Here is a 24,116-nt window from a genome sequence, read left to right on the forward strand (position 1 = left end):
TTGTTGCGGCTCAGTTTGCTGTTTTATAAGATTACTTTTGTTAGAAAAATATTTTAATATTTCTAACGAAAAGAAAAACACACGAGCCCTGCATACGTATTAATGAATCCCAATTTTCTATTTTTTTTCAACTCAAGACGGTTTACTCGTCGCGCCGAGCCCTTGTTGCCATTGGAAATTTATCCTTTCGACTTTTATCTGGTCACCACCGATAAAATAGGCACCTCGAAGTATGAAAATGGACCGTCGCTGCCCAAATGAGCTCGTCGAGTCCAGGTGATTCATTTTCTAACAAATCGCCCTACCTTCCGTTCCCTCACTTCAGAAATTCCACGGTGCGCAGTACGTTCGCCAGGCAGCAGAGGTTCTACTGTATTTAAATTCTGCCTCGCTACGATCCCTGGCTTCTACTCCCTGCCCCTAACTTTCCCCCATCCACGATGATGGCCTGGCCGGAAGAGCCGCAGCCCCGCAACGTTGAAGGAGAGTGGCCCGACACGGAGCTGCTGGAGTCCACCAACTTCTACCCGTCCGACGCTGGTGACGAACGCGCACAACATGGCGCGAACAATTTTCTGCGCGCCACTGACCAAGGCGCTGGTGGACCAGCTGGACTCACCTACTCAGCATCGTGCCCATCGTTCTCAGGGATGGACGACACCGACGGTTTTATGGGGACTACAGGCGGCAATGGTCTCATGCCCTATCCATTTGACTCGCAGGAGCCTGTTATGAACGCGTTGAGTCCCTCTGAGGACACCCCTTTCCCCGGCGACAAGAACTATGACATGCTGCTGCAGTTCCAGCAGGACTACCAGAACCCCTCGCAGCGCCAGTTTCCGCATCAGCAAGTGATGGGCCAGGCCACGGACTTAATGCAACAACAGCAATTGCCTGGAGGAAGACGTGGCTTTCATGGCTCGCAGTCATTCACTAGTCTCTCTAGCATGGAGTCCGAGTACAACCGCATGAATGGTGCGGTCCTTGCGATCATGGACTACGTTAATCGGTGCTAGAGTTGCTGACAAAATGTGTATGCGATGTCGAAAGCAGCTAATAGCAAACGGAAAAAAGGGACCGAGCGATGGATGAAGCTACAGCGTCACAAGTCCTTCGACTCTTCTACGGCCATTTCGGAACCTTTCAACTTCGACCCAAATGCGACCTTTGGTAACGCGTTCGGCTCATCTAACCCCACGCCCGACCAACTGCTACAAGAGTGCGTTTCGCTTGGCGCCATGCTTCTGATTGAGTTGCTGAACTAACTGGTGTCATGGTCATCTCGCATTTTAACAGGCCGCCGGATAGCGACATGATTGGATTCTCTATTGACGACTTTCCGCCTTCGAATGACCCACACTGGTCCTCAGTGTCTTATGGATCCGCACCGGATGCCATCGGTGGAAATTACATGCAGCAGGCTCACCAGAAACGGCATCAACAGCAGCATCATGCCTCTATCCAGTCATTAAATTACGTTGGTGGTGATATTTCGGTTTCCTCGTCGGCAGAAGGGGAACCTGTCTCGGAGCTGGATATGTTGCTGTCCGAGAACGAACGAGCGAATCTTTTTGATGCCATTCGCGATTTTGAGTCACCAAACACGATGGAGTCGGTCGATGCTCAGCCCTCGCCGGAACAACCTCCTCAGCAACCTACACAAATATCGTCATTGACCGAAACGAAGGAACGCAGTGGCATATCCTCAACAGGAAGTAAGAAGACCCCGGCTAGTCCTTCAGTCCACCCTGGAAGTCACCAGAAAAGCCCAAATAGTGCTCCGAGACCCTTTTCTTTGGACTCGGCTTCTTCTACTCTTCCAGCAGGCATGCCCCCCTCCGGCTGCGTTCCAATGCGTACGCGTCTCCATCAGATTCTGGTACATTCTGTACAGAACTCGGATGCTGGATCTTCGCTCTCGTCTTACGAGCGCAATTATTTGATGCAGTCGCCATTGTTTTTCCCCGCGAAAGCACCCGAGACGGCGGGGTCCTTGTGGCTATTGTTGCATGCTGCTCAGTGTGAAAGCGGGTGTGAAATTGGCGGATGCAGTGTCATGCGTCGAGTTCTAAATCACTGTCTTGGATGCGAACTGGTTGTTGGCAAGTGCAAGCAACCCTGTAACGATGCCAAGGCTATGCTTCTCCACTACGGCTCGTGTAACAGCAAGGGTAGTATGCACGGACGTTCATGCTCTGTGTGTTGGAACCTGCTGGAGATCGATTATTCTCATCAGGCACTGAGCAACGGCAACGGTAGTGGACGCTCCAGTGGCCAAACACCCAGCACCGCTCCGTCATCGTTCGTATCGACATCACCGTCCCCGCTAATGGGGACTCCACCGCTTGTACCAATGCCGATGAGCCCTCGTTTGGGCAGCTCACCAGCATACCGTTCACCATCGAGGCGCTCCACAAGTACAGCAACCACGAAGCACGTTCCTATCCAGCCAAATCCGCTCCCGACGGCCTCCAACCCGATGGGACTTATGGGCGCTTTACCACCCCATTTCGGGTACTCTCTTTCATTGTATCTGGAGCAGACATCCGCTCCGTTCCGTGCGGAGGTTAAGTCTCGTGTTGAGAAGCGCGTGACTGCTGCCGCCGGTCAAGACTTGCTGCAGCACATGCAGAAGAAGACGCGACTGCGTAGCCTGGACGACCTCCGGTCTGAGGCTCGAACTGTCGTGCTGGGAGAGATGGAGCGGGAACTTCATCTGCATATGCAGGCGTACAGTTGGGCCAGCTCGACCTCGAGCGGCAGGTTACCTGATGGAGCCTCGCAACTACCTCCGTACCTGCTCAACTTCTCGGTGGCTGGATTCGGTGCCTTTCAAGCGCAGCAGGCGGCATTCCAGACGGCGGGGTCGTCACTACCACCTGCAGCACCTTCAACATCGCCGCCGGTCGGTACTCGACGATCCGCTAAGCTTGCTAGCCCCAAGCGGTAGCTCGCCCAATGTTCATACTTGCGGAAAGTGAACTTGCAAGAGGTATTGAAGTGCCGTATTGAGTCATGTGACGGGAGTTGTGATAATTTATTCATTAATTGTCTTACTTAAACGCTCGCCTATTGGCTAATAGAAGCCATAACTGACTGCTAATTGGCAAAAAAACTGGTTGTAATATCACACCACCAAAATCGATCAAGATGGTGCGTCCGAAGCTGACGTCGCAGGTGCCTCGCCTGGCACGAGCTTTGAGCACCTCTCGCGCCCTTCAGACAGAGTATGACTATCTGGTGATTGGTGCTGGTAGTGGGGGTATGGCTAGCGCACGCCGCGCTGCCAGCTACCCTGGTACGCGCGTGGCGGTTGTGGAGCAGGCCCGACTAGGTGGCACCTGCGTCAACGTAGGCTGCGTACCCAAGAAGCTGATGTTCATCGCCGCTGACATGAGTCACAAGCTGCGTCATGACCTCTTGCACTATGGCTTCGAGGACGAGGCGACGGGGGGCCATTTGGGTAAGCGGACGCACTTTGACTGGCCGAAGCTCAAAGCTGGTCGTGACGCCTACGTTTTGCGTCTTAATGGAATTTATGAACGGTAAAGGATCGACGAGGGCATTAGTACAACAGTAGAGAAAGCGACGAATCGCTGCAATGTAAATGGGGATATCATCCTGATGTTGCTTCTGTATGCTAGCAGGAACTTGGCGAATTCCAAGGTGGAGTTGATCCGAGGACTAGCGACGTTTAACGAGAAGGGAAATGTGGAAGTGGGCGGAAAGGAACTACTGGCCAAGAATGTACTGATTGCAGTTGGAGGCAAGCCGCTGATTCCTGACCTTCCGGGTATGTATTTGCCTGTCAAGTGAGCCTTGATCTCGTGCTGTTAATCTTACTTTGAACCTGAAATTCGACAGGCAAAGAACTGTGTATCGATTCGGACGGGTTCTTTGAGCTGGAAACTCTGCCCAAGAAGGTAGCTGTCGTGGGTGCTGGTTACATTGCAGTAGAGCTGGCGGGCGTGCTCAACGCGCTAGGCTCAGATACGTCTCTCTTTTGCCGCAAGGAAGGTGTACTTCGTGCTTTCGATGTACGTTGCTTGGCCAGCTTGTTTTGACAAATAAATGTCTTATCCGTGCTTCTTGATGGCAGGATATTGTGCGCACAACGTTGGAGGACGCCATGGCGAAGGAGGGCGTGCACCTGCGACCTCACAGCAATGTAGCTCGGGTGGAACTCGGTGCCGATGGCACAAAGACGTTGGTGCTCACTGACGGCTCGAAATACAGTGGTTATGATGTTGTGATCTACGCTGCTGGGCGGGTACCACTGACGTCAAATCTTCAGCTCGATAAGGCGGGCATCACTACGGACGAGCACGGTTTTATTCCAGTGAACGAACTCCAAGAAACCTCCAACAGCAAAGTGCTCGCAGTTGGCGATGTGTGCGGTACTCCAGCACTGACTCCCGTTGCAATTGCTGCTGGAAGGAGGCTCTCGGACCGTCTGTTTGGTGGTATGAATGATGCCAAGGTCTCGTATGAAAACATCCCGACTGTCGTGTTCAGCCACCCTCCCATCGGTACAATTGGCCTGACCGAAGAACAAGCCCGTCGCAAATATGGCGACGACGCCATCAAGGTGTACACGAGCCGCTTTGTAAATATGTATTACGGGCTGATCAACGAGGTGGACGAATCAACTGGAGAGCCGAAGGACAAGCCCAAGACGGCCATGAAGCTCGTGTGCGCTGGCAAAGAGGAGAAAGTTGTGGGTCTGCACATGATCGGCATGGCTGCCGACGAGATCCTGCAGGGCTTTGGCGTGGCCGTAAAGATGGGTGCTACCAAGGCCGATTTTGACAATTGCATCGCGATCCACCCGACTGCAGGCGAGGAGCTCGTGACACTGGCGCCCTGGGGGCTCAGCGGACGCAGTTGAAGATAGACGTTTCCATCTGAATAATTGCGACGTGGTAGAGGGCTACAGAACTGGTTAAATTTAAGATTCAGCAGTGATTCAGTCGCTCAAATGACCGGTCGCTCATTTGAATTTCTTCAAAACTGAGATGTCGCTGTTTGCTCTTGAAAAGGCAAAAATTGAACTCGTCTACGACTTAGGCCGTTTTCACTACTCCCTTCAAGAGAGTCTCTTGTGGCTGTATCCGTAGCGTGGTTACCAGATCTGGAGTGATCTGTCGATTGGGTTTTATCCCTAACACCAGGAATGTCCCTGAGATGAGATTCTCGGCGGTTTTTTGGCTGGCACCTAACCCCGATCCTGAGAACGATGATACATCGACTTTTGTCCGGAGTCGGTTTCTACACTTGGCTTCACTATGTCGCTTCAACTTCGCATTCATCCGACCCTTCGTCATTTTCTCTTTGTCGTTGACCTCCAGCATTCCTCCACCTCCATGGCTAGCGACAAGCGTCCGATTCTCTCCGGCAAGCGCATCCGCAACCGCAGGAAACGCGCCGCGCTGCGCGCCGCCAACCGATCCAACGCATCTCCAACACCCGAGTGCGACAGTGACGATGACGCTAAGCAGAAGCAGCAAGAGCAGCACTATGGGTCCCGCGACGACTCCACCAGCAGCGACAAGACCGCGTCGCAGAGCGAAAACGAGGAGGGGATTGACCCCAGCCTCGTATTCGTGTGCCGCCCCACGATGCCTGACTTCTGCACCGTTTTCCAACCGCGAGGCGAGGATCCGAAGTCCAACCGCTCGTGTGCAAGTGCAGCAGACTGTAAGACATTTACTGTGCATGTCCCGACATTCCAGGAGACGTGTGAGGGTTACGTTACCTACACACTGGAACTTATAACATGTGACGCCCAACGCCAAACTTTCCAGGTCGAACGTCGCTTTTCCGAGTTTGTTGCGTGCGCGGTCGAGATTAACAAGCAACTTGCCAGCGGCTTTGCTGCTCGCTGCTGCGCGTTACTGGAAGATGAGGAGAGCAAGGTAGAGGACGCTGAGAAATTCCAATGGGAGCTACCGGCGAAAACCTGGTTCCGAATGACGCAGACGCATGCCCTCGAGGAGCGTCGAGCAGAGCTCCAGCGGTCTTTGGAGACGCTGTTGCTACAGCAAAATCGTCGAATGTGCAACCTGCCGGTCATTCGTGACTTCCTCATGCTTGACATCTTTGGCGTGCAGGTGGCAGAACACAAGAATCTTGAGGCCGCTGCGCATTTCGAATGATGAATCTCTCTGCTGCAATGAAACGCTAATCATAACCAGAAACATACTACAAGTGCAGTAGCAACGCTAGAAAGTGGACCAGCGAGCATGTCAGACGACCTGCAAGGCTTCCATTCATCATTTTACTCTTCGGTCCAGATCATAACGACCACTTGCCAACAATCGAGAAAAATAGTACATAGACGCGAAAGCTTATCGGAAAGAACTCCGTCGAATCTGCGCTTGCGGTAGAGCTCCACTAAAAAAAATCTTTTGAACATGTAGTATTCGCATGCATCGCCAAACCAAGTTAGTTTTTAGTTTAATACTTCGAAGTAGCTATTAATAACTAAAACGAGCGTATCTTCTCAGCGATTTACCTGCTTTAATACTATTAATATTAATAAGTACTAATGTAGGTACAGTACTACTGTACCGATACGTGGAGACTTCTTCCTTCCACATTCGAAGTCAACAATTCAAGGCTCCAATGATGGTTGTACAGCTATGATCTTCAATCGCCTTACGATGATAGTATGGTAGTGCTCTATCGCAATGCTATACATGTACACTTGTCTCCACCCATGATAACCGGTTTTTCGCGATCCACGTTTTGAGATCCGATTGTTCGGCGCCGTTCCTGTGCTGCACTACGAATCTGCCTGGAGTCCTGGGCTCAACTTGAGCCTCAAGATCCTCAGTGTACAGTATCCAGTACATAGTGCAGCAATTCTGCAAATGTGATCAGACTTGTCTAAGCTTTTTCAGTAAATTGTAAGCAAGCTCACGATTCGTGAGCTTGCTTACAATTAATTCGGACATAACAGCCGTTTCGTGAGTCACGAAACGGCTGTTATGTCCGAATTAATTCGTCCCAACCGATTTGTTTCCCCACCAATCCCATTGCGTTTTTTCACTGGAGGGGAAGTGCGTCATTCCCCGATTCCTCCTTTGTGGCAGAAGTATTATAGTTATGACCTCGTCGTCTCCATGGGTGGTGCTCAAGTTCGGCGGCACGAGCGTGTCGACCGCCGCGCGCTGGTTCTGTATTTGCGACCAAATCCGCTCGCACCTCGACTCGCCATCGTCTCCGCGTGTGTGGGTCACCATTTCGGCGTTGTCCCAAATCACCAACAAACTCACACGAGCGCTGGCGCTGGCCAGTGAACGAAATAGCAGCCACTCTGAATTGGCCACCAATATCGCGCTGCAACACTTCGCACTGGCCTACGAGGTTGGTCTGTTGCCTGCGCTAGAAGGTGTCGAGGGAAGCGTGGAGCTACACGATCGATGGCAGCAGCTCTGGATGGACAGTGTGATGAGCCACGGGGAAGACGGATCGTCGTTTTCTACTTCACCCATCGACCCGCTATTGCCTAAGACACTGCACCCGCTGCTGGAGGAGCTCAAGAACCTCATTCGCGTACTGGAAGGCATTAAACTTACAGAGGAAGCTTCGCCCGGCATCCAGGCGCGAGTACTAGCGTTTGGAGAGCTGCTGTCAACCCATTTGGGTAGGTGTATCATGGTTCACAACGGTCTCACTGACGTGGAGCGAGTGGATGCGAGAGATCTGCTGGTAAGTGACCCCACTAGTGCTAAGTCTGAGGAAGACAGGTATCTGCAGGCAGAGGTGAACCCGCGTCAGGATCGCGAACAGGCCGAAAACGCGGCAAACGGCAAGCGCATTGTGCTTACGCAGGGATTCATTGCTAGTACGATCACAGGCGCAACTTGTGTGCTGGGACGCGGAGGCAGTGACACATCGGGTTCGTTGTTTGCCTCTCTGCTGGGTGCCCAGAAATACGAGATCTGGACGGACGTGCACGGCATGTTCACGACCGATCCGCGCTACGTACCGAACGCCCGCCTCATCAAAGACTTGGACTACCGTGAGGCGCAAGAGCTGGCTGCTATGGGTGCCAAGGTGCTGCACCCGCGTTGCATCATTCCAGCGCAGTGGGGCAAGGTGCCTCTTGAAATCCGCAATACCAACGACCCCAACGGTGCGAAGACTGTCATTCACCCTGCTACAGATGCGGACAAGGCGCACCACGGTAGCCCGAAGATTTTGGCTGTGGTGAAGCGACAGAACATGACAACGCTCAGTATCACGGCGTTCAACATGTACAGTACTTCAGGTTTCTTGGCCAAGGTGTTTGCTCCGTTCGAGGCTTGCGGCATCTCAGTGGATCTTATCGCGACGTCACAGTTCTCCGTGACGGTGACGCTGGACCACATCCCTGGTGGAGTCCAGGGTGCTCCGTTCCAGCAGTTGCTCGAAGCACTCAACGCGCACTCGAAGGTGCGCGTGTTCGAGGATTGCTCGGTGGTTTCGATTGTGGGTCGCGGTTTGCGTAAGGCGCTGGCGGAGCTTGGCTGTGTGTTCAGCGTGCTTGAGAACTACGACGTGTTGCTGCTTAGTGAATCTGCTGAAGATCTCAACCTGTCATTTGTGCTCCAGCAGAAGGAGGCCGACGAGGTTGTCGCTCGCATGCACGGCTTCTTCTTCCCAGGAGATAACCAGGTGTCGCCGACTGCAGCGAAGGCTGCTGCCACAGACGCGAAATCATCGGGAGCTCTGCCACCTCTACCTCCCCACCCGACAGCTACTGCTGCCAACGGCGAGGCAAGTGTGCCGCCCGTAACTCCTACACCGGCCAACGTTGTTTTCCAACAGGCAACTATTCGCCGATCACCGTCACGTGACTTGTTGTTTGGCCCCACGTGGCAGTCTTTGCTCGATGGGGCGCAAACCAACTAGACTTACACGCAAGCCGACAGGTTGAAGCCACATTCAGTGGCACAAATTATCTGGACGGTTGTATTTCATGTAGATAGAGGCCCTCGACTGGTAAGTTTGTTATGAGAGCACCGTTCGTGTGGCAATAAAAACATACTACGTAGTACTACGTATTAGTATTCTGGAACCACAATATGTTTCGTACTACATGTAGTAGAAGCCAGCTCACGCGTCGCTGTCACTCTCATCATAGTCATCATCCTCCTCAACATCTAATGCCCGCGCTTTAGGCATCGGTGTTGTAGGCTTGCCAGTGACAGACACGGCCAAAGCATCATCACTATGTATCTTTCCTTTGCCAGCTAGCTGTGCTTTCTTTCCTAGCGAAGCTGTTGCTGTTGCAGCTGATTCTGTACTTTTCGCTTTTGCTGTTCGCGCTTTCTTGGAGGGTGATCTAATCAAAGCCCAAGCTGAGTCATAAAATCTACGCATTCCTAAAAGATACAGCGACTCACTTCATGGTAGAAGTCTTGCGAGTCCGCTTCTTGCCCCCACGAGCTGGTTTGTGGTACTTGGCATCGCTCTCGTCAATGGCCACCACCTTGTCGCGCAGGAAATTGAGCTCTCCACAAGCCAACACGCTCTTCTTTCTGTAGTGGCAGCACGTCATACACTCGTCAAATACTGAAGCGCGATGCCACTTCAACATCGCACGCACAATTCAGCTGGTGTCAGCCCGACTCCTTCCACTGCTTGCTGCTGCATTTTGGTGGCAAGGTCCTTCACAAATATTTGCACGGCCGAGGCTGATAACTAGTTGTGAGTTCCGTTCGTGTGAAGACGGCTACATTATGTGTGCTGACGTACAGCACGCGAAAACAGCGGCCTCGCTCACTTGGCCCATGTCCTTCTGCTCTTTCAGCAATCGCTTCACGCGGCTCTAAAAAAATCGAAATCGTTGCATACGTTCAGCTCAATGCAGCCGCTTACTCAAGCCGCAGCGCCGTCACCTTGAGCAGATCGCGCTGCTTCATTGTCAATGACAATTTGCTGTTGGTTGCTGTCGGTCAAAACGTACCCATATCTGTGGTACAATGGGTACAAAGGGTACACAGTCACCTCAAATTACAACGATGTTGCCAGGTCCATGGCGTCAGCAGTTGAGCTCGCTGCAGCGTCGAGCCCGGAACCGCCACGCTCGTATCCTATTGACATCAACTCGCTCTTTTACCTCTGCTCCATCGAGTTCTAATGGTGATGCTGAGTTTGCTCTGGGTGTCAAGTATCTGCTTGGCAAATCTGAAGACGCCGGCGAAGTGGGAAGCACCACGTCGGTGCTCGGCGCCGTGCTGCACTGGACGAACGCAGCGGGGATGGGCCATGTACGTGCACAAGGGGCGCTAGGCAGTTTGTATCTCAAGGGTCACGCCGGCATTCCGCGCAACGTGGCCCTAGCTACGCAGTTTCTGCAGCAGGCAGCGGACGCCGGCCACGACGGCAGCTGCCATGAGATTGGAAAGCTCTTTTTCCAGGGAAACGATGAAGTTCCGCGTGACTTGGAGCGTGCACTTCACTATTGGACCCAGGCGGCGAAGAGTGGCCACATGGCGGCCAACTACGACCTGGGTTACATGTACGCACAGGGACTGCACGTGACCCAGGACGACGACAAGGCTGTGCAGCTGTATCGCCAAGCAGCCAAGCAGAACATGCCCGAGGCGCACCGAGCGCTCGGCAATGCCTGTTTACACGGACGTGGTGTGGTTAAAAGTGCCGAACAGGCAGTGACACACTTCCGTCATGCGGCCGAAGCTGGTAACGCTTTGGCCCAGTTCGATCTTGGCGCCTGCTACATGCTTGGTCGTGGGATCGAGCAAGATCACTCCAAGGCAGCGCAGCTTTTTTTCTTGGCAGCGGAAGGTGGCGTTCCTCAAGCGCAACTGTGCCTGGCGCAGTTGTTTGAAACCGGCCATGAAATTCCAGCAGATTACGACAAGGCCGTGCAGTACTACCAGTTGGCGGCGAAGGGCGGACTGGAGGAGGCGACACAGGCACTTGATCGTCTTGGCGCACCTCACCAACCGGCACAGTAAGCACAATACATACAAAACGCTGTTGTGAAGCGTCTGGAAAATCAACACATATAGACACTGATTGGATTCTGCTTTTGCATTCTCTTTTGAACGATGTGTGGGTCGCACCCGTCGGCATCTCTCCTGTCCTGCAACCTCTGTCCCGCCTGGAGCTACTAAAGGCAACTGGCGTTGACTGTAAGTGTGCTGAGCAGAGGTCGAGTTGAGGCGCGTCGGTCGAAGATGGGGTGGTTCAATACTTTATCTAGAGGCTAGCGCGTGCAAAAAAAGGAAGACGAGAACAAATATTAAGTCGAGGAAATTGGAGACAGGCAGCAAGCGTTGCTGCAGCAAACACGCACAGATCAAGCCACGCCCCAACGGTTTGTCCGCGGCTTGTGGCTTACGCTTCTAGAACGAATTCCGCGACCCAGTACCTGGCTTTTTCTTCTGCTTGATTTCGGCCTCCGCCACGCTGTGCAGCCGAATGACGCTCGGCTGACTCGGATTGTATTTCTCCGCACCCATGGACCAGTCGTACGACAGCGTGTAGGCAAAGATATCGCCACGAGCGTTGAATTTGCCGGTTGTGATCGACTGGTTGCTGAAGTATAAACACGCAGAATTCAGTTAGCAAAGTACACAACGTAGAGCAGTTTACGGCTGCGTCGTACCATTTGTTGAAAGTTTTGAGCTTCTGCCGAGCATCTTTGTCCCAGAAGCAGAATGTGCCGTCTCCGCCTGTCGTAGAGAACGTACCGAATGGATGAAACGCGATGCTGCTCACGGGGTAAATATCCGATCCGTCGCGGTGGCACTTAAACGCAAAGTCGTTCCTGTAGTCACAGTATCGTAGGCGTAGGTGTATACACGTCAAAAACAGCCTCGAGTTGTTTCGTCACAGCACGCACCTCTTGTCCTTATCCTCAACGTGCTGAATTGCGCAACGTCCTTCGATCGATCCAATCGCGAAACCCGAAGCATCCGGGAAGCACGAAATCGTTCGCGTCTGGAACTTGAGGTTCGACTGAATCGACTTGTAAATCTGCGACGGTTTGCGAATGTCAAAAATGTGCACTTGGCGGTCGGCTGTGGCCACAACAAGCAGCGGGTGCTTAGCATCCATGGCATAGCACCGCTCCGAGAGCTGCACTGAGGCCATGGGCGTGGGGGACCGCGTGTCCCAGTATTTAAGCGTCTTATCCCAGCTACCTGTGGCTACGCAGTTGGCCTCCTGAATGGCAGCGATGCTGCGGATCGGTGCGTCGTGCTGAAACGTCAACTTCTGCGTCAGTCTTTCCACCCTTAACTCCAACAGCCAAATACCGCAATTCTACTCACCGCGGCAATTTGCTGGCCCTGCGCAGGTCCGTTGAGCACCCACATTTTCGCTGTCTTATCACACGATCCTGAAAACACTGTGCTGCCATCCTAGAAGTAGACCAAACAAACACGACAGGTCATAAGCTAAAGATCCCGATAGCAATGATCAAATTATTGTAGTTGTGCACGCACCCCACTGAAAGCCGTGCAGAGGACGGGACCCTCGTGTGCAATCTGCGCCTTGGCAACGGCATTGAACTGGGTCCCTTGTTGCTGCACTTCCCAGCAACGCACGTAGTTGTCCCAGCTGCCCGACACCAGCACGTTGCTCGTTGGACTCCAGGCCAGGTCCTGGATACCATCGTTAATGGTCTCACCGATAGTGTAGTCGTTGTTCGGGTTCAGGTACCCGCCGGCCTGCGCTGGCTGTCCGAAAGACATGCTGCTCGATCCCTTCGGTAGGAATTGCGTGGGTGGAAGCCGTGCCGGAATGAGCGCTAAGCTGATTGGCTGAAACCTTTTTTTGAGGATTTTTATTGTGATTTACTTTTGTATTCTTGTGCATAGTTTTACTTCTTTTGGGTTTGTTCATTTCCTGGCGCAACATGGCCGAAGGGAAGCGGAAGGACACACGGACGCACTTGACGTTGCAGCAAAAGGCCAAGCTACGCGCCTTCCTGGTGGCCAATCCCGGCCTACCCCAATTCGCCGTGGCTGATTGGGTGCGTGAGCAGTTCCATGTGCGTCTGGGGCGTACAACGCTCTACCGCATCCAGCACGCTCCTGAGAGCGCTTTCACGACCGGGAATCTCAGTCGCAAGAAGCAGCGGCGCGTCAAATTTCCGGAGTTCGAGCGCCGCCTACTTGAGTTCTACGAGGAAAGACGCGCGCGGAGAGAGGACGTGTCGGACGATCTGCTGCTGCGCCAAGCAGCAGGGTGTCGGGCCGCCAGTGGCATTAGTGAGGATGAGCTCAAGCTCTCGAATGGATGGCTTTACCGTTTCAAGATTAGACACCAACTCACAGGCACTCCGCCGCAGCTCGGACAACAAGATGAAAATAAGAATCAAGAGGATAGATCATTTGAATTGGAGCTGCTACCAGTAGTAGGAGCACCTTCGAGTGACGAGGATAGGGGGCCAGTAATCCTGTCGGCACGAGCACTAACGACGGTGCAAGCCCCTGGGTTTCTCAATTGGGAACCTGTTGGTGAAGTGCAGCAGGACCAGGTTGTTCTCATCGCGGATGGGATTCTGCTGCAGCAGTCGGGATTGTACCAACTTAGTGTGCAAATAAAACACACTGCGTCTACGACTGGAGCTCCAGTCGCTTTCATTTTCAAGGTTTATTGTGGTGATCGGCTTGTCGGGCATTGCGACTCCAACACGTCCGTGCAGAACGACGTCGCCAATAGTATCTGGGTAGACACCAACTTGCTCGTCAGTGCCCAAGCAGTGCTGAAAGTGGAGTTCCTCGCGCCTGGATACGCGTTCACTGACAGCAGTCTCGTGTTGCGTCGACGACTACTATAGTCTGGGTACTTAAAATTGCCATCATTTTTTATTGAAGACTTCATTTTAATGCAGATCGGATCAACTTGGATATAAGCGGCGGCTTTATTAGGGGAGTAGCCGCAACACCAGTCGACTGTCATTATAAACTACACCAGGTGCATGGTACTCAACCCGGATAACCGTTTGTGCTGACAGAGTGCGATTCAGCTGCAGCACACTTAGAGATCGACCACCCTCACTTCGGACAGAATGCTCGCACTGGCCAAGCATTTCCACTCCAGCCCACACCTTGAAAATTACTGGAGAAGTATCTGGCGGCGACCAAGTGTGTTGAAGCTCCACGTTGATCTGGTAACGAGCGTCGCGTAAAGTGGAGACAGAGTCGTTGACCACAGAGAAAATGCTCTCATATGCCATTCCGCTGTGCAGCTTCCACCTTACAAACCCTACAGACGCCACTGAGTCAGCAGCAACTGCTGAGAGATATGTCAGCGGCAGTACAACAGCATTCGGGAGACTAAGTGTTTCGGCGGCTGCGTTGTCTAATGCAGTTGAAGCATCGCCACCAAAGGCCAAAGACTGCTGAGTGCTGCTTGCCATATCGGTGATGCTGATCGCGATTGTCTCCTCTGAAGCATTGAGGCGATCAACACCGCACGCTGCCTGTGAAATCTGAGCACACAATTGGCCAGTCGATTTTTTTCTTGGCGCGGCTCTCGGTTTCCGCTTGGGCTTTTCAGACGCGCATTGCGTGACTTCTCCCGTTACTCCAGTTGTAGTCTCTGTTGTCACCATCTCCCCTGCCGCGTGCGGAACGATACGTAGCGCATGCCTCTCCTTGAAGCGGTGCAGCCATCCGTTGCTTAACTTGAGTTCCGTCTCTGAGATACCACGCCGCGCCCGTAGCTCTGCGGCGGCTCTCAATAGCGCTTCGTCTGAGAGAGCCAAACCGCTGCTGTCACCGATTCGTCGGTTTTCCTCATAGAAGAACAGTATGTCTTTCTCCAACTCCGGAAACTTGACGCGTCTACCCTTCTTTTTCTGCGCGTTCCCGGCAAAAGTCTCGACTGGCGCGTGGTAAATGCGGTAGAGCGTCGCACGACCCACAGACACCCCAAAGCGCTCGCGCACCCAGTCCACTACCGCCGGCAGCTGTAGGTCTGGGTGCTCGCTCCAGAACTCCTTAAGCTGCAGCTTCTGCGCATTGGTTAGGAACGTCCGCTGCTTCCGCATCGTGTTTAGCTCGACAGGATCAGAATGGAATCAGATTATCCACAGTTACACCGAGTCAAAGACTGACTGTTAATGCACTGGTACCCTGAAAACTGCCCTATACCGGTGGCTATTTAGGAAGCAAACTGCATTTGGTGCTCGCGGTTGGTGCAGCTGACAGTGAAGGCATGACGCCCCGCATAACGTTACTTGAAGAGTGACGTGGCCATTTTTAGTTCAAGACGTAGGAACGCATACCCTGATGTAATTGCTGAAATAGATTCATAATGATTGTGTTATTGCTAAGTAGCTGGAGATTAAACATTTTATACACCTGCATCCACGATATGATTACGTAGATGGGAGAGCTTGCCTGCTCTTTAGAAACTTAAACTCGCCAAGTCGAGGAGCTACGTCTGCGTATCGCTTCTCTTCTTTCTCGTCGGCATGTGCCGCTCCTTCTACCGCGCTCTGGCCGCCATTACGCTAGCGGTCGCGCTCTCCTGCATCTCCGCGTCGCCCTCCGATGTCTCCGAGGCTCGAGCGTCTGGTACTGTTTTCGCTGCTACCTACTGCTCCATTTTTTCTTCTTACTCTCTTGCTGCTTCTTTCAGACGCGATCGCGCCACCATCGCCGCTCGCTGAGGCGTTGCGACGTGTTCAGACTGATAATGCGGCCGTGCGTGACCTGAGCTATGCCGCACTATCGCCACTGGTTCCGCGTGCTGAACGCCGTGATGCGCTGGTGCAGCTGGGCGACATGTACTTCTACGGGAACAGTTCTCTGGACACGAGCGTTAACGGCACTCTGGCCTTGGGTCTGTACGCCGAGGCAGCGGCTCTGGGTGCGCCCAGAGCGCAGTTCCATGTGGGCGTGGCTCTGAGCTACGGACTCTGGGGATTCCCGCTTGACGAAGCGGCCGCCATGTCACACTACTACTTCGCTGCTCTGGGCGGAGATATTGGAGCTGCTATGGCGCTCGGACACAACCACCTGCTGGGCCTTGGAGCCCCGAAGAAATGCGAGTCGGCCGTCCGCTACTATGAAGTGGCGGCCAATGAGGCTGTTGCGAAAAGAGAACAGAATGTCAGCCATCCGGCCATCTACGACCTGCCACATCGTCGTCTCAAGACTGTAGCGGAGACGCAGCACAAAAAGAATTTGCCTGGCGACAGCGCGATTGTAGACTACTACCAGTTCTCGGCAGACAAGGGCGACCCGGACGCCACGCTCAACCTGGCAACGCTGTACTTTTACGGCGCTCGTGGCCTCGCACAAGACGTGGAACGCGCAGCAACACTCTTCCAGAAAGCCTATGACCTGGGAGCTAGTGGAGGAGCTTACCACTTGGGACACATCTACAGTCTTGGCATTGGCGTCCCACAGAATAACGCCACGGCGTTCAAGTACTTGCAGGAGGCTGTGAATGAAGGGAACACGGCAGCACAGAATGAACTGGCGAACATGTATTTGCTGGGGAAAGGCATTGAACGAGATGAAGAACAGGCAGTGTCTCTTTTTAAGGCTGCAGCCAAGCAGGGCAGCATGGAGGCATTTTACAATCTGGGGGTTCTACATATGCGAGGTGGTGGGTCAACGGGCGCTATCCTCGCCACAGAGCACCCCGAATACGAGGTAGCGCATGGGTACTTCCAGGTCGCTGCTCACCAAGGCCACACAGTTTCTAGTCACAAGCTTGGTCAGATGAGTCTGCACGGTATCGGCACAACTCGCTCTTGTAAAAATGCTGTTGAGTCGTTCAAAATGGTGGCAGAACGTGGCGAATGGGATCGCGTGCTCACTCAGGCATACCGAGACTTTAAACGTCAGGACTACGAGGCGTCTTTCATGAAGTATGCCGTTATGGCTCAGCAAGGCTACGAAGTCGCACAGCACAACGCTGCGTACTTACTCGACTATGATTTCCTGACCCCGTCGGTGTTTTCGCCCATGCTATCGCTGACTCCTTCGGACATGGAGCTTAAGGAGGATGTGGTAGCCTCGACTGCTGTCATGCTCTATAGGCTGGCAGCGCAGCAGGGCAACGTAGATGCCAACCTGAAGATCGGGGACTACTACTACTTCGGGAAGGGCGGCCACCCCGTGGACTTCGTGAAGGCAAGTGCGCATTATTCTCTCGCCAGTAAGCGCTCCAATGCGCAAGCCATGTTCAACCTCGCGCTCATGTATGAGCACGGAATCGGTGTAGACCAAGACTTTTATTTGGCGAAGCGCTTCTTTGACAAGGCACGCATAGCTCACAGTGACGCTAGTGTACCCGTGACTCTTGCATTGTGGAAGTTGCGTGTACACAAGTCGCTGCGGTCGTGGAAGAGATGGTGGGATGAGCTTGTAGGCAACGCGCCGCTTTCCACAAAGGTTGCGCCTTCATCCTCGGTGTCGTCGACTGCTGCGTCACGCACTCAGGACAAAGCAGCTGGCACAGAATCCGAAGCGAGCGTTTTTCTGTCTTCGTTGCTGAAGAAATGGTGGCCTGGGGATTTGCATTTAAGCTCGGCTTCGTTTCCGCTGGACCTGATCTCAAACTGGCGCGAGATGTTGCAGTCCGACAACTTTCTCATCTTTGTGTTGACGATCGCTCTCGGGGTCGTTCTTTACATTCGCTCCGAGCGTCAGTATTTACAAGCGCCGCCTCCGCAGCAGCAACCGCACTAAGTCTAGTCAGTAGAGAAGCAAGACGAAGACGAGCTGGGTGAAAGCCAAACGGCAACAACGGTATGATTATTGCATTTGATGGGAGTTAGTGCACTTCTTGTTGTGTCTGTAGTGGATCTGGATTGCTCTTCTCAATGTAGGAATCGCGCCGTTCTTCCAATTTCTGTTCGAGCCGCTGGAACATTTCTTGCTGTGCATGTAGTGAACATTTGAGATCCGTCATTTTGGCCTCAAGCTGCTGGAGTTGCTTCTCGCTGTTGTCTGCGCGTTGTTGCTCTCGTTTGAGAGCCTCCACCACCACGGGCATCAATCGTGCATATGCCACGTACTTGAACCCGTCAGCGTCAGTGGACACAACTTGAGGTGCTGCTTTCTCCACTTCTTGAGCTATGAATCCCAATTCACGTCGGCCGTCGAGCGGAAATTTGCTAGGGAATTCTGCCGAGTTGTACGCATACTCGACACCACGCAACTGAGCTACAACGTCGGACGCGTTGGTGATCTGGTGAATGTCGCGCTTGAAACGCTCGTCCGATGCATCCACATAGGCTCCTGAGCCCATTACTTGGCCATCCACAGTCACACTTGCCCCAAAAAAGGCCTCGTCCTCGACAAAAAGCTCACCCTGGACTTCCACCATCTCGATGGCCGTCATGTTGACGTTGCTGATGTGACCACCGACGATTTCTACGCCTCGCAGCTCGCTTTCACGCATATCGATGGAGCCACGCATGCGCTGGGTCTCAATTTTTTCAGCACTCAACGTCCCCGTGGTGGCTTCAAAGCGTAGACCGTCATGCTGCTCCAAAATGCCACTTTTGCCGTACACAGCCACAAAGCCAGCACGTTGTCCAGCCACTTGAACAGACTGCACCGACAGCGTGATTTCGCCCAAGTTGAGATCGTTTGCAGCTTCAAAAGTCTTAACGCCTGTGAGTGACGACGTGTCAAAAGCTGCCGCAGTCAGTGGACGCCACACGCCGCCGTCAAACACGAAAATGGCTGCAGCACCGGCTGCTACGTTCAGTTCGCCACCTAACGGTTGTTCGTCGTCGTTCTGGATGACAAGCAATTGACCAGCGTAGGCATGTTCACGATCGATACTCGCTCTGTTTGGAGAAGCGACTCCATCGTTGGTGATCTGAACATAGCTGTTGGTGCTTGGGATGACGAGTTCATTGGAGGCGCGAAGTTGAATACTCGAAAAGACTGCCTGTGCCTGAGCCACCAGAGCTCCGTTTGTAATAATCCGCCCCCCGTCTGTTGTAATGACGTCTCCGTGCGTCTCCAAGTTGCCTAGTGAGTCCACGGAGAACACGCTCTCTGGCTGGGTCGTGTGGCTATTAGGATCGGTAGGTTTTAATGCCTCAAGAATACGGAACGGCGGTGTATCGCGACGATGACGAGTGAGGTCAAAGCTCAGCAACGCACCTGCAAAGTTGGCGTTGGTCGACGTCACATGAAGTGCTTTACCGTTCACTTGCTCAGTTTTGACGGATAGCCCACCATCTTCGATTGAGAAACCATCTCGCGTTGTGAGGCTTCCAGACTCGATCTGGATTCCGCCAGACTCCACACGTAGGCCACCTGACGTGATCGTTTGGCCTCCGGATGCGATTGTAACACCACCAGCAAGAACATGCACTCCACCACCGTGCACTACCGTCGAACCCGAATCAAGCACTTCAAAAACCTTACTTTCGCTGCTTCTGCTACCTCTAACCTCGATTAGCGGACTTGAAGACATGCCATCACTGCTGTCACGCTGTAGCAATAGTACCGGACCAGCAGGTGCAGTAAGCGTTGTCTGGCCATTTTTCAGACTTAAAGTTCCAGAGCGCACAGCTAAGTTGCCGCTTTGGACGTCAAGTCCTCCGCTCATCACTTTGATCCCGTCCGAAAGCACCTGGATACCACCGCGCTCGAGTCTCAGACCACCTTTAAGAATTTCTAGCCCGCCACTGTGGATGACGGTCTGTCCTGCGCCACTAACCCGCAGAATGGGACCTTTGGGCTGCGAAATGCGCATGTAGTCTGGGAGTGTTGACAATTTGGACGTCGAGGCTGCAGAAAGTCGTTCAACATTGAGCAAAGCAGCACCGCTGACAAAGGTTTCGGTGGCCGTTTGCAGCTGCAAATGTAGCGATGTATCTTGAAGGCGCGCACGCCCGTCTTTCATCTCGAAGGTGCTGTCTTTTTGTAGTTGAAATATACCACCGCTCATGTACAACCCGCCTCCTCGAAGTTGCAATGATCCGTGATGCCAAGTAGTATCACCACGTCCATTCATGGTAAAAACAGCTTGTCCGCCTCCTGCTTCCGCGCGGACAAGGTGGAATTCGGAGGACAAAGCTCGCGTCGCTGATAAACGCAGAACATTTCCCTTGAAGAGTGGACCCAGCGCCGGTGCAACCAGAACATCTTCGTCATCCTTGTTATCTCCACAGTGATCACCGTAATACCCCTCATGGCAAGCACAAACTCCCGTTTCAGTGTTACAGTCGCCGTGCCCACTGCACTCTTCATAGGAATTCACGTTGGCATCGATGATGCTTTCAAACACACACTGTACTGACCCCGACGAGGATGAAAGCTGGACATTGGTTGTGTCACACCAGAACTCTGACACTGGAGGGTTGCCGTAATGATAGTATAGATTGTTCATGATTGGAAACGTGGGAAATGTGCGAAGCGTGATGTCAAATGTGGCCGACGAAGATCCATCAAAAGCTCCTTGTTCGCACGTCTGAGGATAGTTGAAGTTAGTGTTGATTCTCATTGTGAAGAGGGGTGTACTCTGGGACGGCCAAAAAATTACCTACCAACTCTCCCAGGTTTTGGAAACGCCGGAAAATACTTGTGCAAACTTCGCTCGTCACCTGGTCGAGCGGCAACTCGAACTCAACCGTGTGCGCCTGGAATGTTAGCGCCAATGCCCCACCCACGATTAAGGCACCGCCGGTCGATGCGATCCGCAAGCGAATCTTCTTATTCTCCTGTTGGGACGACGTCGGGTTGGCTCCATGCGGACACAACCCTGCATCACAAGTAGTGCAACACAGTGTTAGTGGTGAAGCACACCGCCATTATTAGAACGAAGGGTGAGCTGCTCACGCACTTATGGAGCAGTCAGGCGAGCTGTACCCCCACTGGCAATTGCACACGTGCTCTCCCTGTCGGTTGATCGCACATACGCCATTTTGCGAGCACTGGTTGCCTTGGCCTGGGCAATGGGTCCCCTTCAATTCTATGGCTCTTGCAAATCCTCCCCCAGCTAGTAGCAGAGCGATGCAGAATACAATCGTTAGAGTGGTTCGCGTCATAGTGCGTCGCCGAGACGGGAGTCCTTCCATAGCTTGGCAGGTCGCAGTCAGTGCTGGCGAAAAGATCTGCTACACCGTTTCGTTAAAAAAACACGGTGGCCCACACAGTAGTGGACGTCTGGTGGCCGGGAATGGGCTGCCAAAATTTAGAATAAGGCAATGAAAAAGCTAAAAAAGTAGATCAGAACATAAAATGGCGAAGCGCTCTATTTTTGCTGATATTTTCTGAACGGCAATGAAAAAGCTAGAAAAGCAGATCAGAGGCTCTGACTCAGAGCATAAAATGGCGAAACGTTCTATTTTTTGCAATGGCACAAAACCATTTTGATATTTTCTCTGAGCCCTGATGCAGTTTTTCAGGTTCGTTTTCTACTGGCAACCGCGTTCTTCTCGCATGCCTTTACGACCAAGTTTGACTGCAACGTCATGTTTTGCACATTTGAGTACGTCCCTGTGTGCGGAACTGATGGCACTACATACCCCAATCGGTGTGCGCTCGCGATCCAGGCTTGCAACGACCCGGCAAGCCATCTCGATATCAAACATGAAGGCGTGTGCTAACACCATCAAGAAAAAAAAAACAGGGGAAAAATAGCTGTTTATATTAAATGAACTCCTAGGCTCTGTCAAAATTTCTCACTATCGATCTACTGTATTACGCGTTGCAACCGCAAAGAAGCCACGGTACTTTGTTTTCTTCTCGTCACTTTGGCTTTATCTTGAAGGTTTGTCGTATAATTTTGGCGTATCGGGTATGGCTGCAGGCTTCAGCGTTCCTATGAAGTTCGACGGCTCTGATAGTAACTGGACATCGGTGAATCCCGCCGACTGCTTTGTTGCTGTACTGTCGTCTGTAACTTCGTTTGCCATTGAGTATTGAGTGTCTACTGTGCCCTGATTTGCTTCGGACTTCGTTGCTGCTGGAGTGACTGCAGGCGTAGGTGCATCCGAACTCCCAGTTGTTGACCCCTCCGTAGTTCCTGAGGTTGGAGCTGGTGATGGCCCTGGAATTGACGCTACTGAACCCGGTGTCGAACTCCCCGTGGTGTCCATTGGATCGGACCCCGACTCGTCCTCTGATGTCGGTGCCGGAGTTGGCTCCCATTCTGACGAATCTGTTGCGTCCGACGTTGCGCTGCTCGATGGGGCTGGCGTGGATTCGAAGGCTGAATGATTCGTGGTGTCTGTGGTTAGCTCAAATTCTGTAGGATCTGCAGTATGCGATGCCGAGCCATCCTCGTTGAATGAAGGTGAAAACTCATCAGTCTTGGATGAAGTCGGGGCTGGTGTGATGTTGAGTTCTGTAGTGCTCGACGATGAGCCCGCCCCGTCTGGCGTGGCATTGGACATCGAAGCATCTCCGGAGTCTTGTATTTGCATTCCTGTAGAATCGGATGACGACGCGCCTTCAGTTACTGAGGTCGTTTCTGGTGCTAGTTCCGATGCCGATTCGTTGGTCGAATCCGAGCTTGGAGCAGGCGTTGGATCCGAGACCGATGTGGGCGCTGGAGTGGGCTCTGACGTCGGTGCAGCCGTGGGATTTTCGGTTCCACACGCAAACACCACCGTCACTTTAGTCACCTCCACGAACCAGCTGTCATCGTAGTCCTCATTTCCATCGAAGAACGACTCAGCATCAATGCTTGAAGCTGAAGCTTCCTCTTCCTCTTCGTCATAGTCCCAGGTTTCACACTGATTGACTGGAGAAGCTGGAGCAGCCGTTGTAAGTGCTTGGCCACCACATCCTACCGATGGAAGTACGCAGCCCCATGTCTTGCCGTTCACTAGTGCACACACCGCGTCTTCGGGCGCCACACAGGCACCACTGTCGTATGATGGTAGATTTTCGAAACAATCGACGCTCGCTTTGTCGCCTTTTAGCGGGCAGGACGTGCCTTGAGGGACGGGGTCCGCCGACGCGCAGATGACTCCTCGGTCCTCTGGCAGGTCGTACGTGGCGTCGCCGCAAACGCTGACTTCCAGCGCTTGCGACGGTGTCGCGAGCGCTACTAGCGCCGTGACCAAAGTCACAAGTCGCATTTCACTATCCTCACCAATTTCGATGTGAAGAAATGCGGCCCAGTCACTGCAGTCCCATCAACGAAGAGAATTTTGCCCTCATCACGGTGGGATATTTACCTCCAGACTCCACAACGAACTCCACAACGAACGCACACTCTCCCATTGGCTAAAATACGTCCGTTTCATCTGCTTGCCATTTACAAAAAGGCCGACCACCGTACACATGACCTTGTCGACGCGTTCCAGCATGCATCGTTGCAGCTGCAGCAGCCCTTTTCGGAACAGAAGTCCTGCCGCCGCCCATGACGGACCTGCAGGACGTGAAGGTCAATGGAGAGGACTTGCTGCCCGATAGCGGCCGCAACTGGAGCCCGGACGTGCTGCTGGAGCTCGTGAAGATCTGACGCTGTGTCCTGGCGCATCCGGACTGGAGTCGCGTGCAGTGCGGCGAGTCGACCTAGTCTAGTGTGTTGGGAGTGCTATGAGCTGGGAATATGGGGTGTGCTGCTCCTGCGCTGCACCATCAAGGCGACGATTCTTCGTGGGTCTACCGCATCAGTCAAGACAGAGTCCGTAGTAGTGATTGCATTAAATTCTGCGCTGAGGTTAATTATGAATGTGCTGGACTTATACGCAGTTGTGTCGTACCTTGTGAATCGGAAATACGTTTACACTGGATGGAAAGTGGGCAAGCCGCAGCATATCTGCAGTGACTTTAACATGAGGAGCACCTTCCGAGCTCAATGGGAGGACCAACGTGGGCTCTTCAATGATCAAGTCTAATACAACGCTGGCCTCGTCCTCGCGGAGCAGCATTTGAGTGGCGTTCATTAGAGTCTGGCTCACCATTGCTTCAAGTACCCCTTCAAGTTTTGGTTGTTCTCGAGCCGTACAGACTTGTTTGTATTCAGTGCAGAGTCATTGATAAATTTCCCAGCAATATCAGCATTTGCGAAAGCAATGTGAAGGGAAATATCGCTGTAGCCATACTCTCCCAATAAGTCAATCGGCATCTTACTTCTCCAGCGCGAATTCGTGTAGCTACGTACTCCTATCTTCCTAAAAACAACTTTTGAAACGGACGTATTTTAGCCAA

At 52.8% G+C, this 24,116-nt stretch overlaps 11 protein-coding genes across 11 annotated transcripts; 7 read left to right on the forward strand and 4 right to left on the reverse strand.

The window, feature by feature from the left end:
- Nucleotides 1-335: 335 nt before the first annotated feature.
- PITG_13426 (uncharacterized protein) lies at nucleotides 336-2,981 on the forward strand (the record flags this gene model as incomplete). Its single annotated transcript, XM_002900013.1, has 4 exons — nucleotides 336-975; nucleotides 1,054-1,219; nucleotides 1,297-2,905; nucleotides 2,979-2,981. The coding sequence occupies 4 exons, from the start codon at nucleotides 441-443 to the stop codon at nucleotides 2,979-2,981; spliced, it is 2,313 nt and encodes a 770-aa protein (XP_002900059.1).
- A 283-nt stretch (nucleotides 2,982-3,264) lies between these two features.
- On the forward strand, nucleotides 3,265-4,888 carry PITG_13427 (glutathione reductase; the record flags this gene model as incomplete). The annotated part of the gene is made up of 4 exons (XM_002900014.1): nucleotides 3,265-3,545; nucleotides 3,645-3,793; nucleotides 3,865-4,037; nucleotides 4,100-4,888. 4 exons carry the CDS (start codon nucleotides 3,265-3,267, stop codon nucleotides 4,886-4,888), a joined length of 1,392 nt encoding a protein of 463 aa, XP_002900060.1.
- Nucleotides 4,889-5,363: 475 nt separating this feature from the next.
- Nucleotides 5,364-6,155, forward strand: PITG_13428 (uncharacterized protein; the record flags this gene model as incomplete). The annotated part of the gene is made up of 1 exon (XM_002900015.1): nucleotides 5,364-6,155. One exon carries the CDS (start codon nucleotides 5,364-5,366, stop codon nucleotides 6,153-6,155), a length of 792 nt encoding a protein of 263 aa, XP_002900061.1.
- A 900-nt stretch (nucleotides 6,156-7,055) lies between these two features.
- PITG_13429 (aspartokinase, putative) lies at nucleotides 7,056-8,898 on the forward strand (the record flags this gene model as incomplete). The annotated part of the gene is made up of 1 exon (XM_002900016.1): nucleotides 7,056-8,898. The coding sequence occupies one exon, from the start codon at nucleotides 7,108-7,110 to the stop codon at nucleotides 8,896-8,898; it is 1,791 nt and encodes a 596-aa protein (XP_002900062.1).
- A 1,112-nt stretch (nucleotides 8,899-10,010) lies between these two features.
- On the forward strand, nucleotides 10,011-10,970 carry PITG_13430 (uncharacterized protein; the record flags this gene model as incomplete). The annotated part of the gene is made up of 1 exon (XM_002900017.1): nucleotides 10,011-10,970. One exon carries the CDS (start codon nucleotides 10,011-10,013, stop codon nucleotides 10,968-10,970), a length of 960 nt encoding a protein of 319 aa, XP_002900063.1.
- A 390-nt stretch (nucleotides 10,971-11,360) lies between these two features.
- PITG_13431 (WD domain-containing protein, putative) lies at nucleotides 11,361-12,748 on the reverse strand (the record flags this gene model as incomplete). The annotated part of the gene is made up of 5 exons (XM_002900018.1): nucleotides 11,361-11,553; nucleotides 11,624-11,785; nucleotides 11,861-12,219; nucleotides 12,291-12,380; nucleotides 12,465-12,748. 5 exons carry the CDS (start codon nucleotides 12,711-12,713, stop codon nucleotides 11,361-11,363), a joined length of 1,053 nt encoding a protein of 350 aa, XP_002900064.1.
- Nucleotides 12,749-12,778: 30 nt separating this feature from the next.
- PITG_13432 (uncharacterized protein) lies at nucleotides 12,779-13,804 on the forward strand (the record flags this gene model as incomplete). The annotated part of the gene is made up of 3 exons (XM_002900019.1): nucleotides 12,779-13,271; nucleotides 13,416-13,501; nucleotides 13,616-13,804. 3 exons carry the CDS (start codon nucleotides 12,878-12,880, stop codon nucleotides 13,802-13,804), a joined length of 669 nt encoding a protein of 222 aa, XP_002900065.1.
- Nucleotides 13,805-13,891: 87 nt separating this feature from the next.
- On the reverse strand, nucleotides 13,892-15,074 carry PITG_13433 (uncharacterized protein; the record flags this gene model as incomplete). Its single annotated transcript, XM_002900020.1, has 1 exon — nucleotides 13,892-15,074. The coding sequence occupies one exon, from the start codon at nucleotides 15,017-15,019 to the stop codon at nucleotides 13,892-13,894; it is 1,128 nt and encodes a 375-aa protein (XP_002900066.1).
- Nucleotides 15,075-15,445: 371 nt separating this feature from the next.
- PITG_13434 (sel-1 family protein) lies at nucleotides 15,446-17,266 on the forward strand (the record flags this gene model as incomplete). The annotated part of the gene is made up of 4 exons (XM_002900021.1): nucleotides 15,446-15,548; nucleotides 15,613-16,634; nucleotides 16,704-17,185; nucleotides 17,257-17,266. 4 exons carry the CDS (start codon nucleotides 15,446-15,448, stop codon nucleotides 17,264-17,266), a joined length of 1,617 nt encoding a protein of 538 aa, XP_002900067.1.
- Nucleotides 17,267-17,905: 639 nt separating this feature from the next.
- Nucleotides 17,906-21,051, reverse strand: PITG_13435 (uncharacterized protein; the record flags this gene model as incomplete). Its single annotated transcript, XM_002900022.1, has 5 exons — nucleotides 17,906-17,929; nucleotides 17,971-18,998; nucleotides 19,053-20,421; nucleotides 20,498-20,712; nucleotides 20,794-21,051. The coding sequence occupies 5 exons, from the start codon at nucleotides 20,996-20,998 to the stop codon at nucleotides 17,906-17,908; spliced, it is 2,841 nt and encodes a 946-aa protein (XP_002900068.1).
- A 1,524-nt stretch (nucleotides 21,052-22,575) lies between these two features.
- On the reverse strand, nucleotides 22,576-23,038 carry PITG_13436 (uncharacterized protein; the record flags this gene model as incomplete). Its single annotated transcript, XM_002900023.1, has 2 exons — nucleotides 22,576-22,579; nucleotides 22,692-23,038. 2 exons carry the CDS (start codon nucleotides 23,036-23,038, stop codon nucleotides 22,576-22,578), a joined length of 351 nt encoding a protein of 116 aa, XP_002900069.1.
- Nucleotides 23,039-24,116: the final 1,078 nt, after the last annotated feature.

The sequence above is a fragment of the Phytophthora infestans genome, genomic scaffold (assembly GCF_000142945.1).
Source record: "Phytophthora infestans T30-4 supercont1.28 genomic scaffold, whole genome shotgun sequence".
In the NCBI taxonomy this organism is placed as follows: domain Eukaryota; phylum Oomycota; class Peronosporomycetes; order Peronosporales; family Peronosporaceae; genus Phytophthora; species Phytophthora infestans.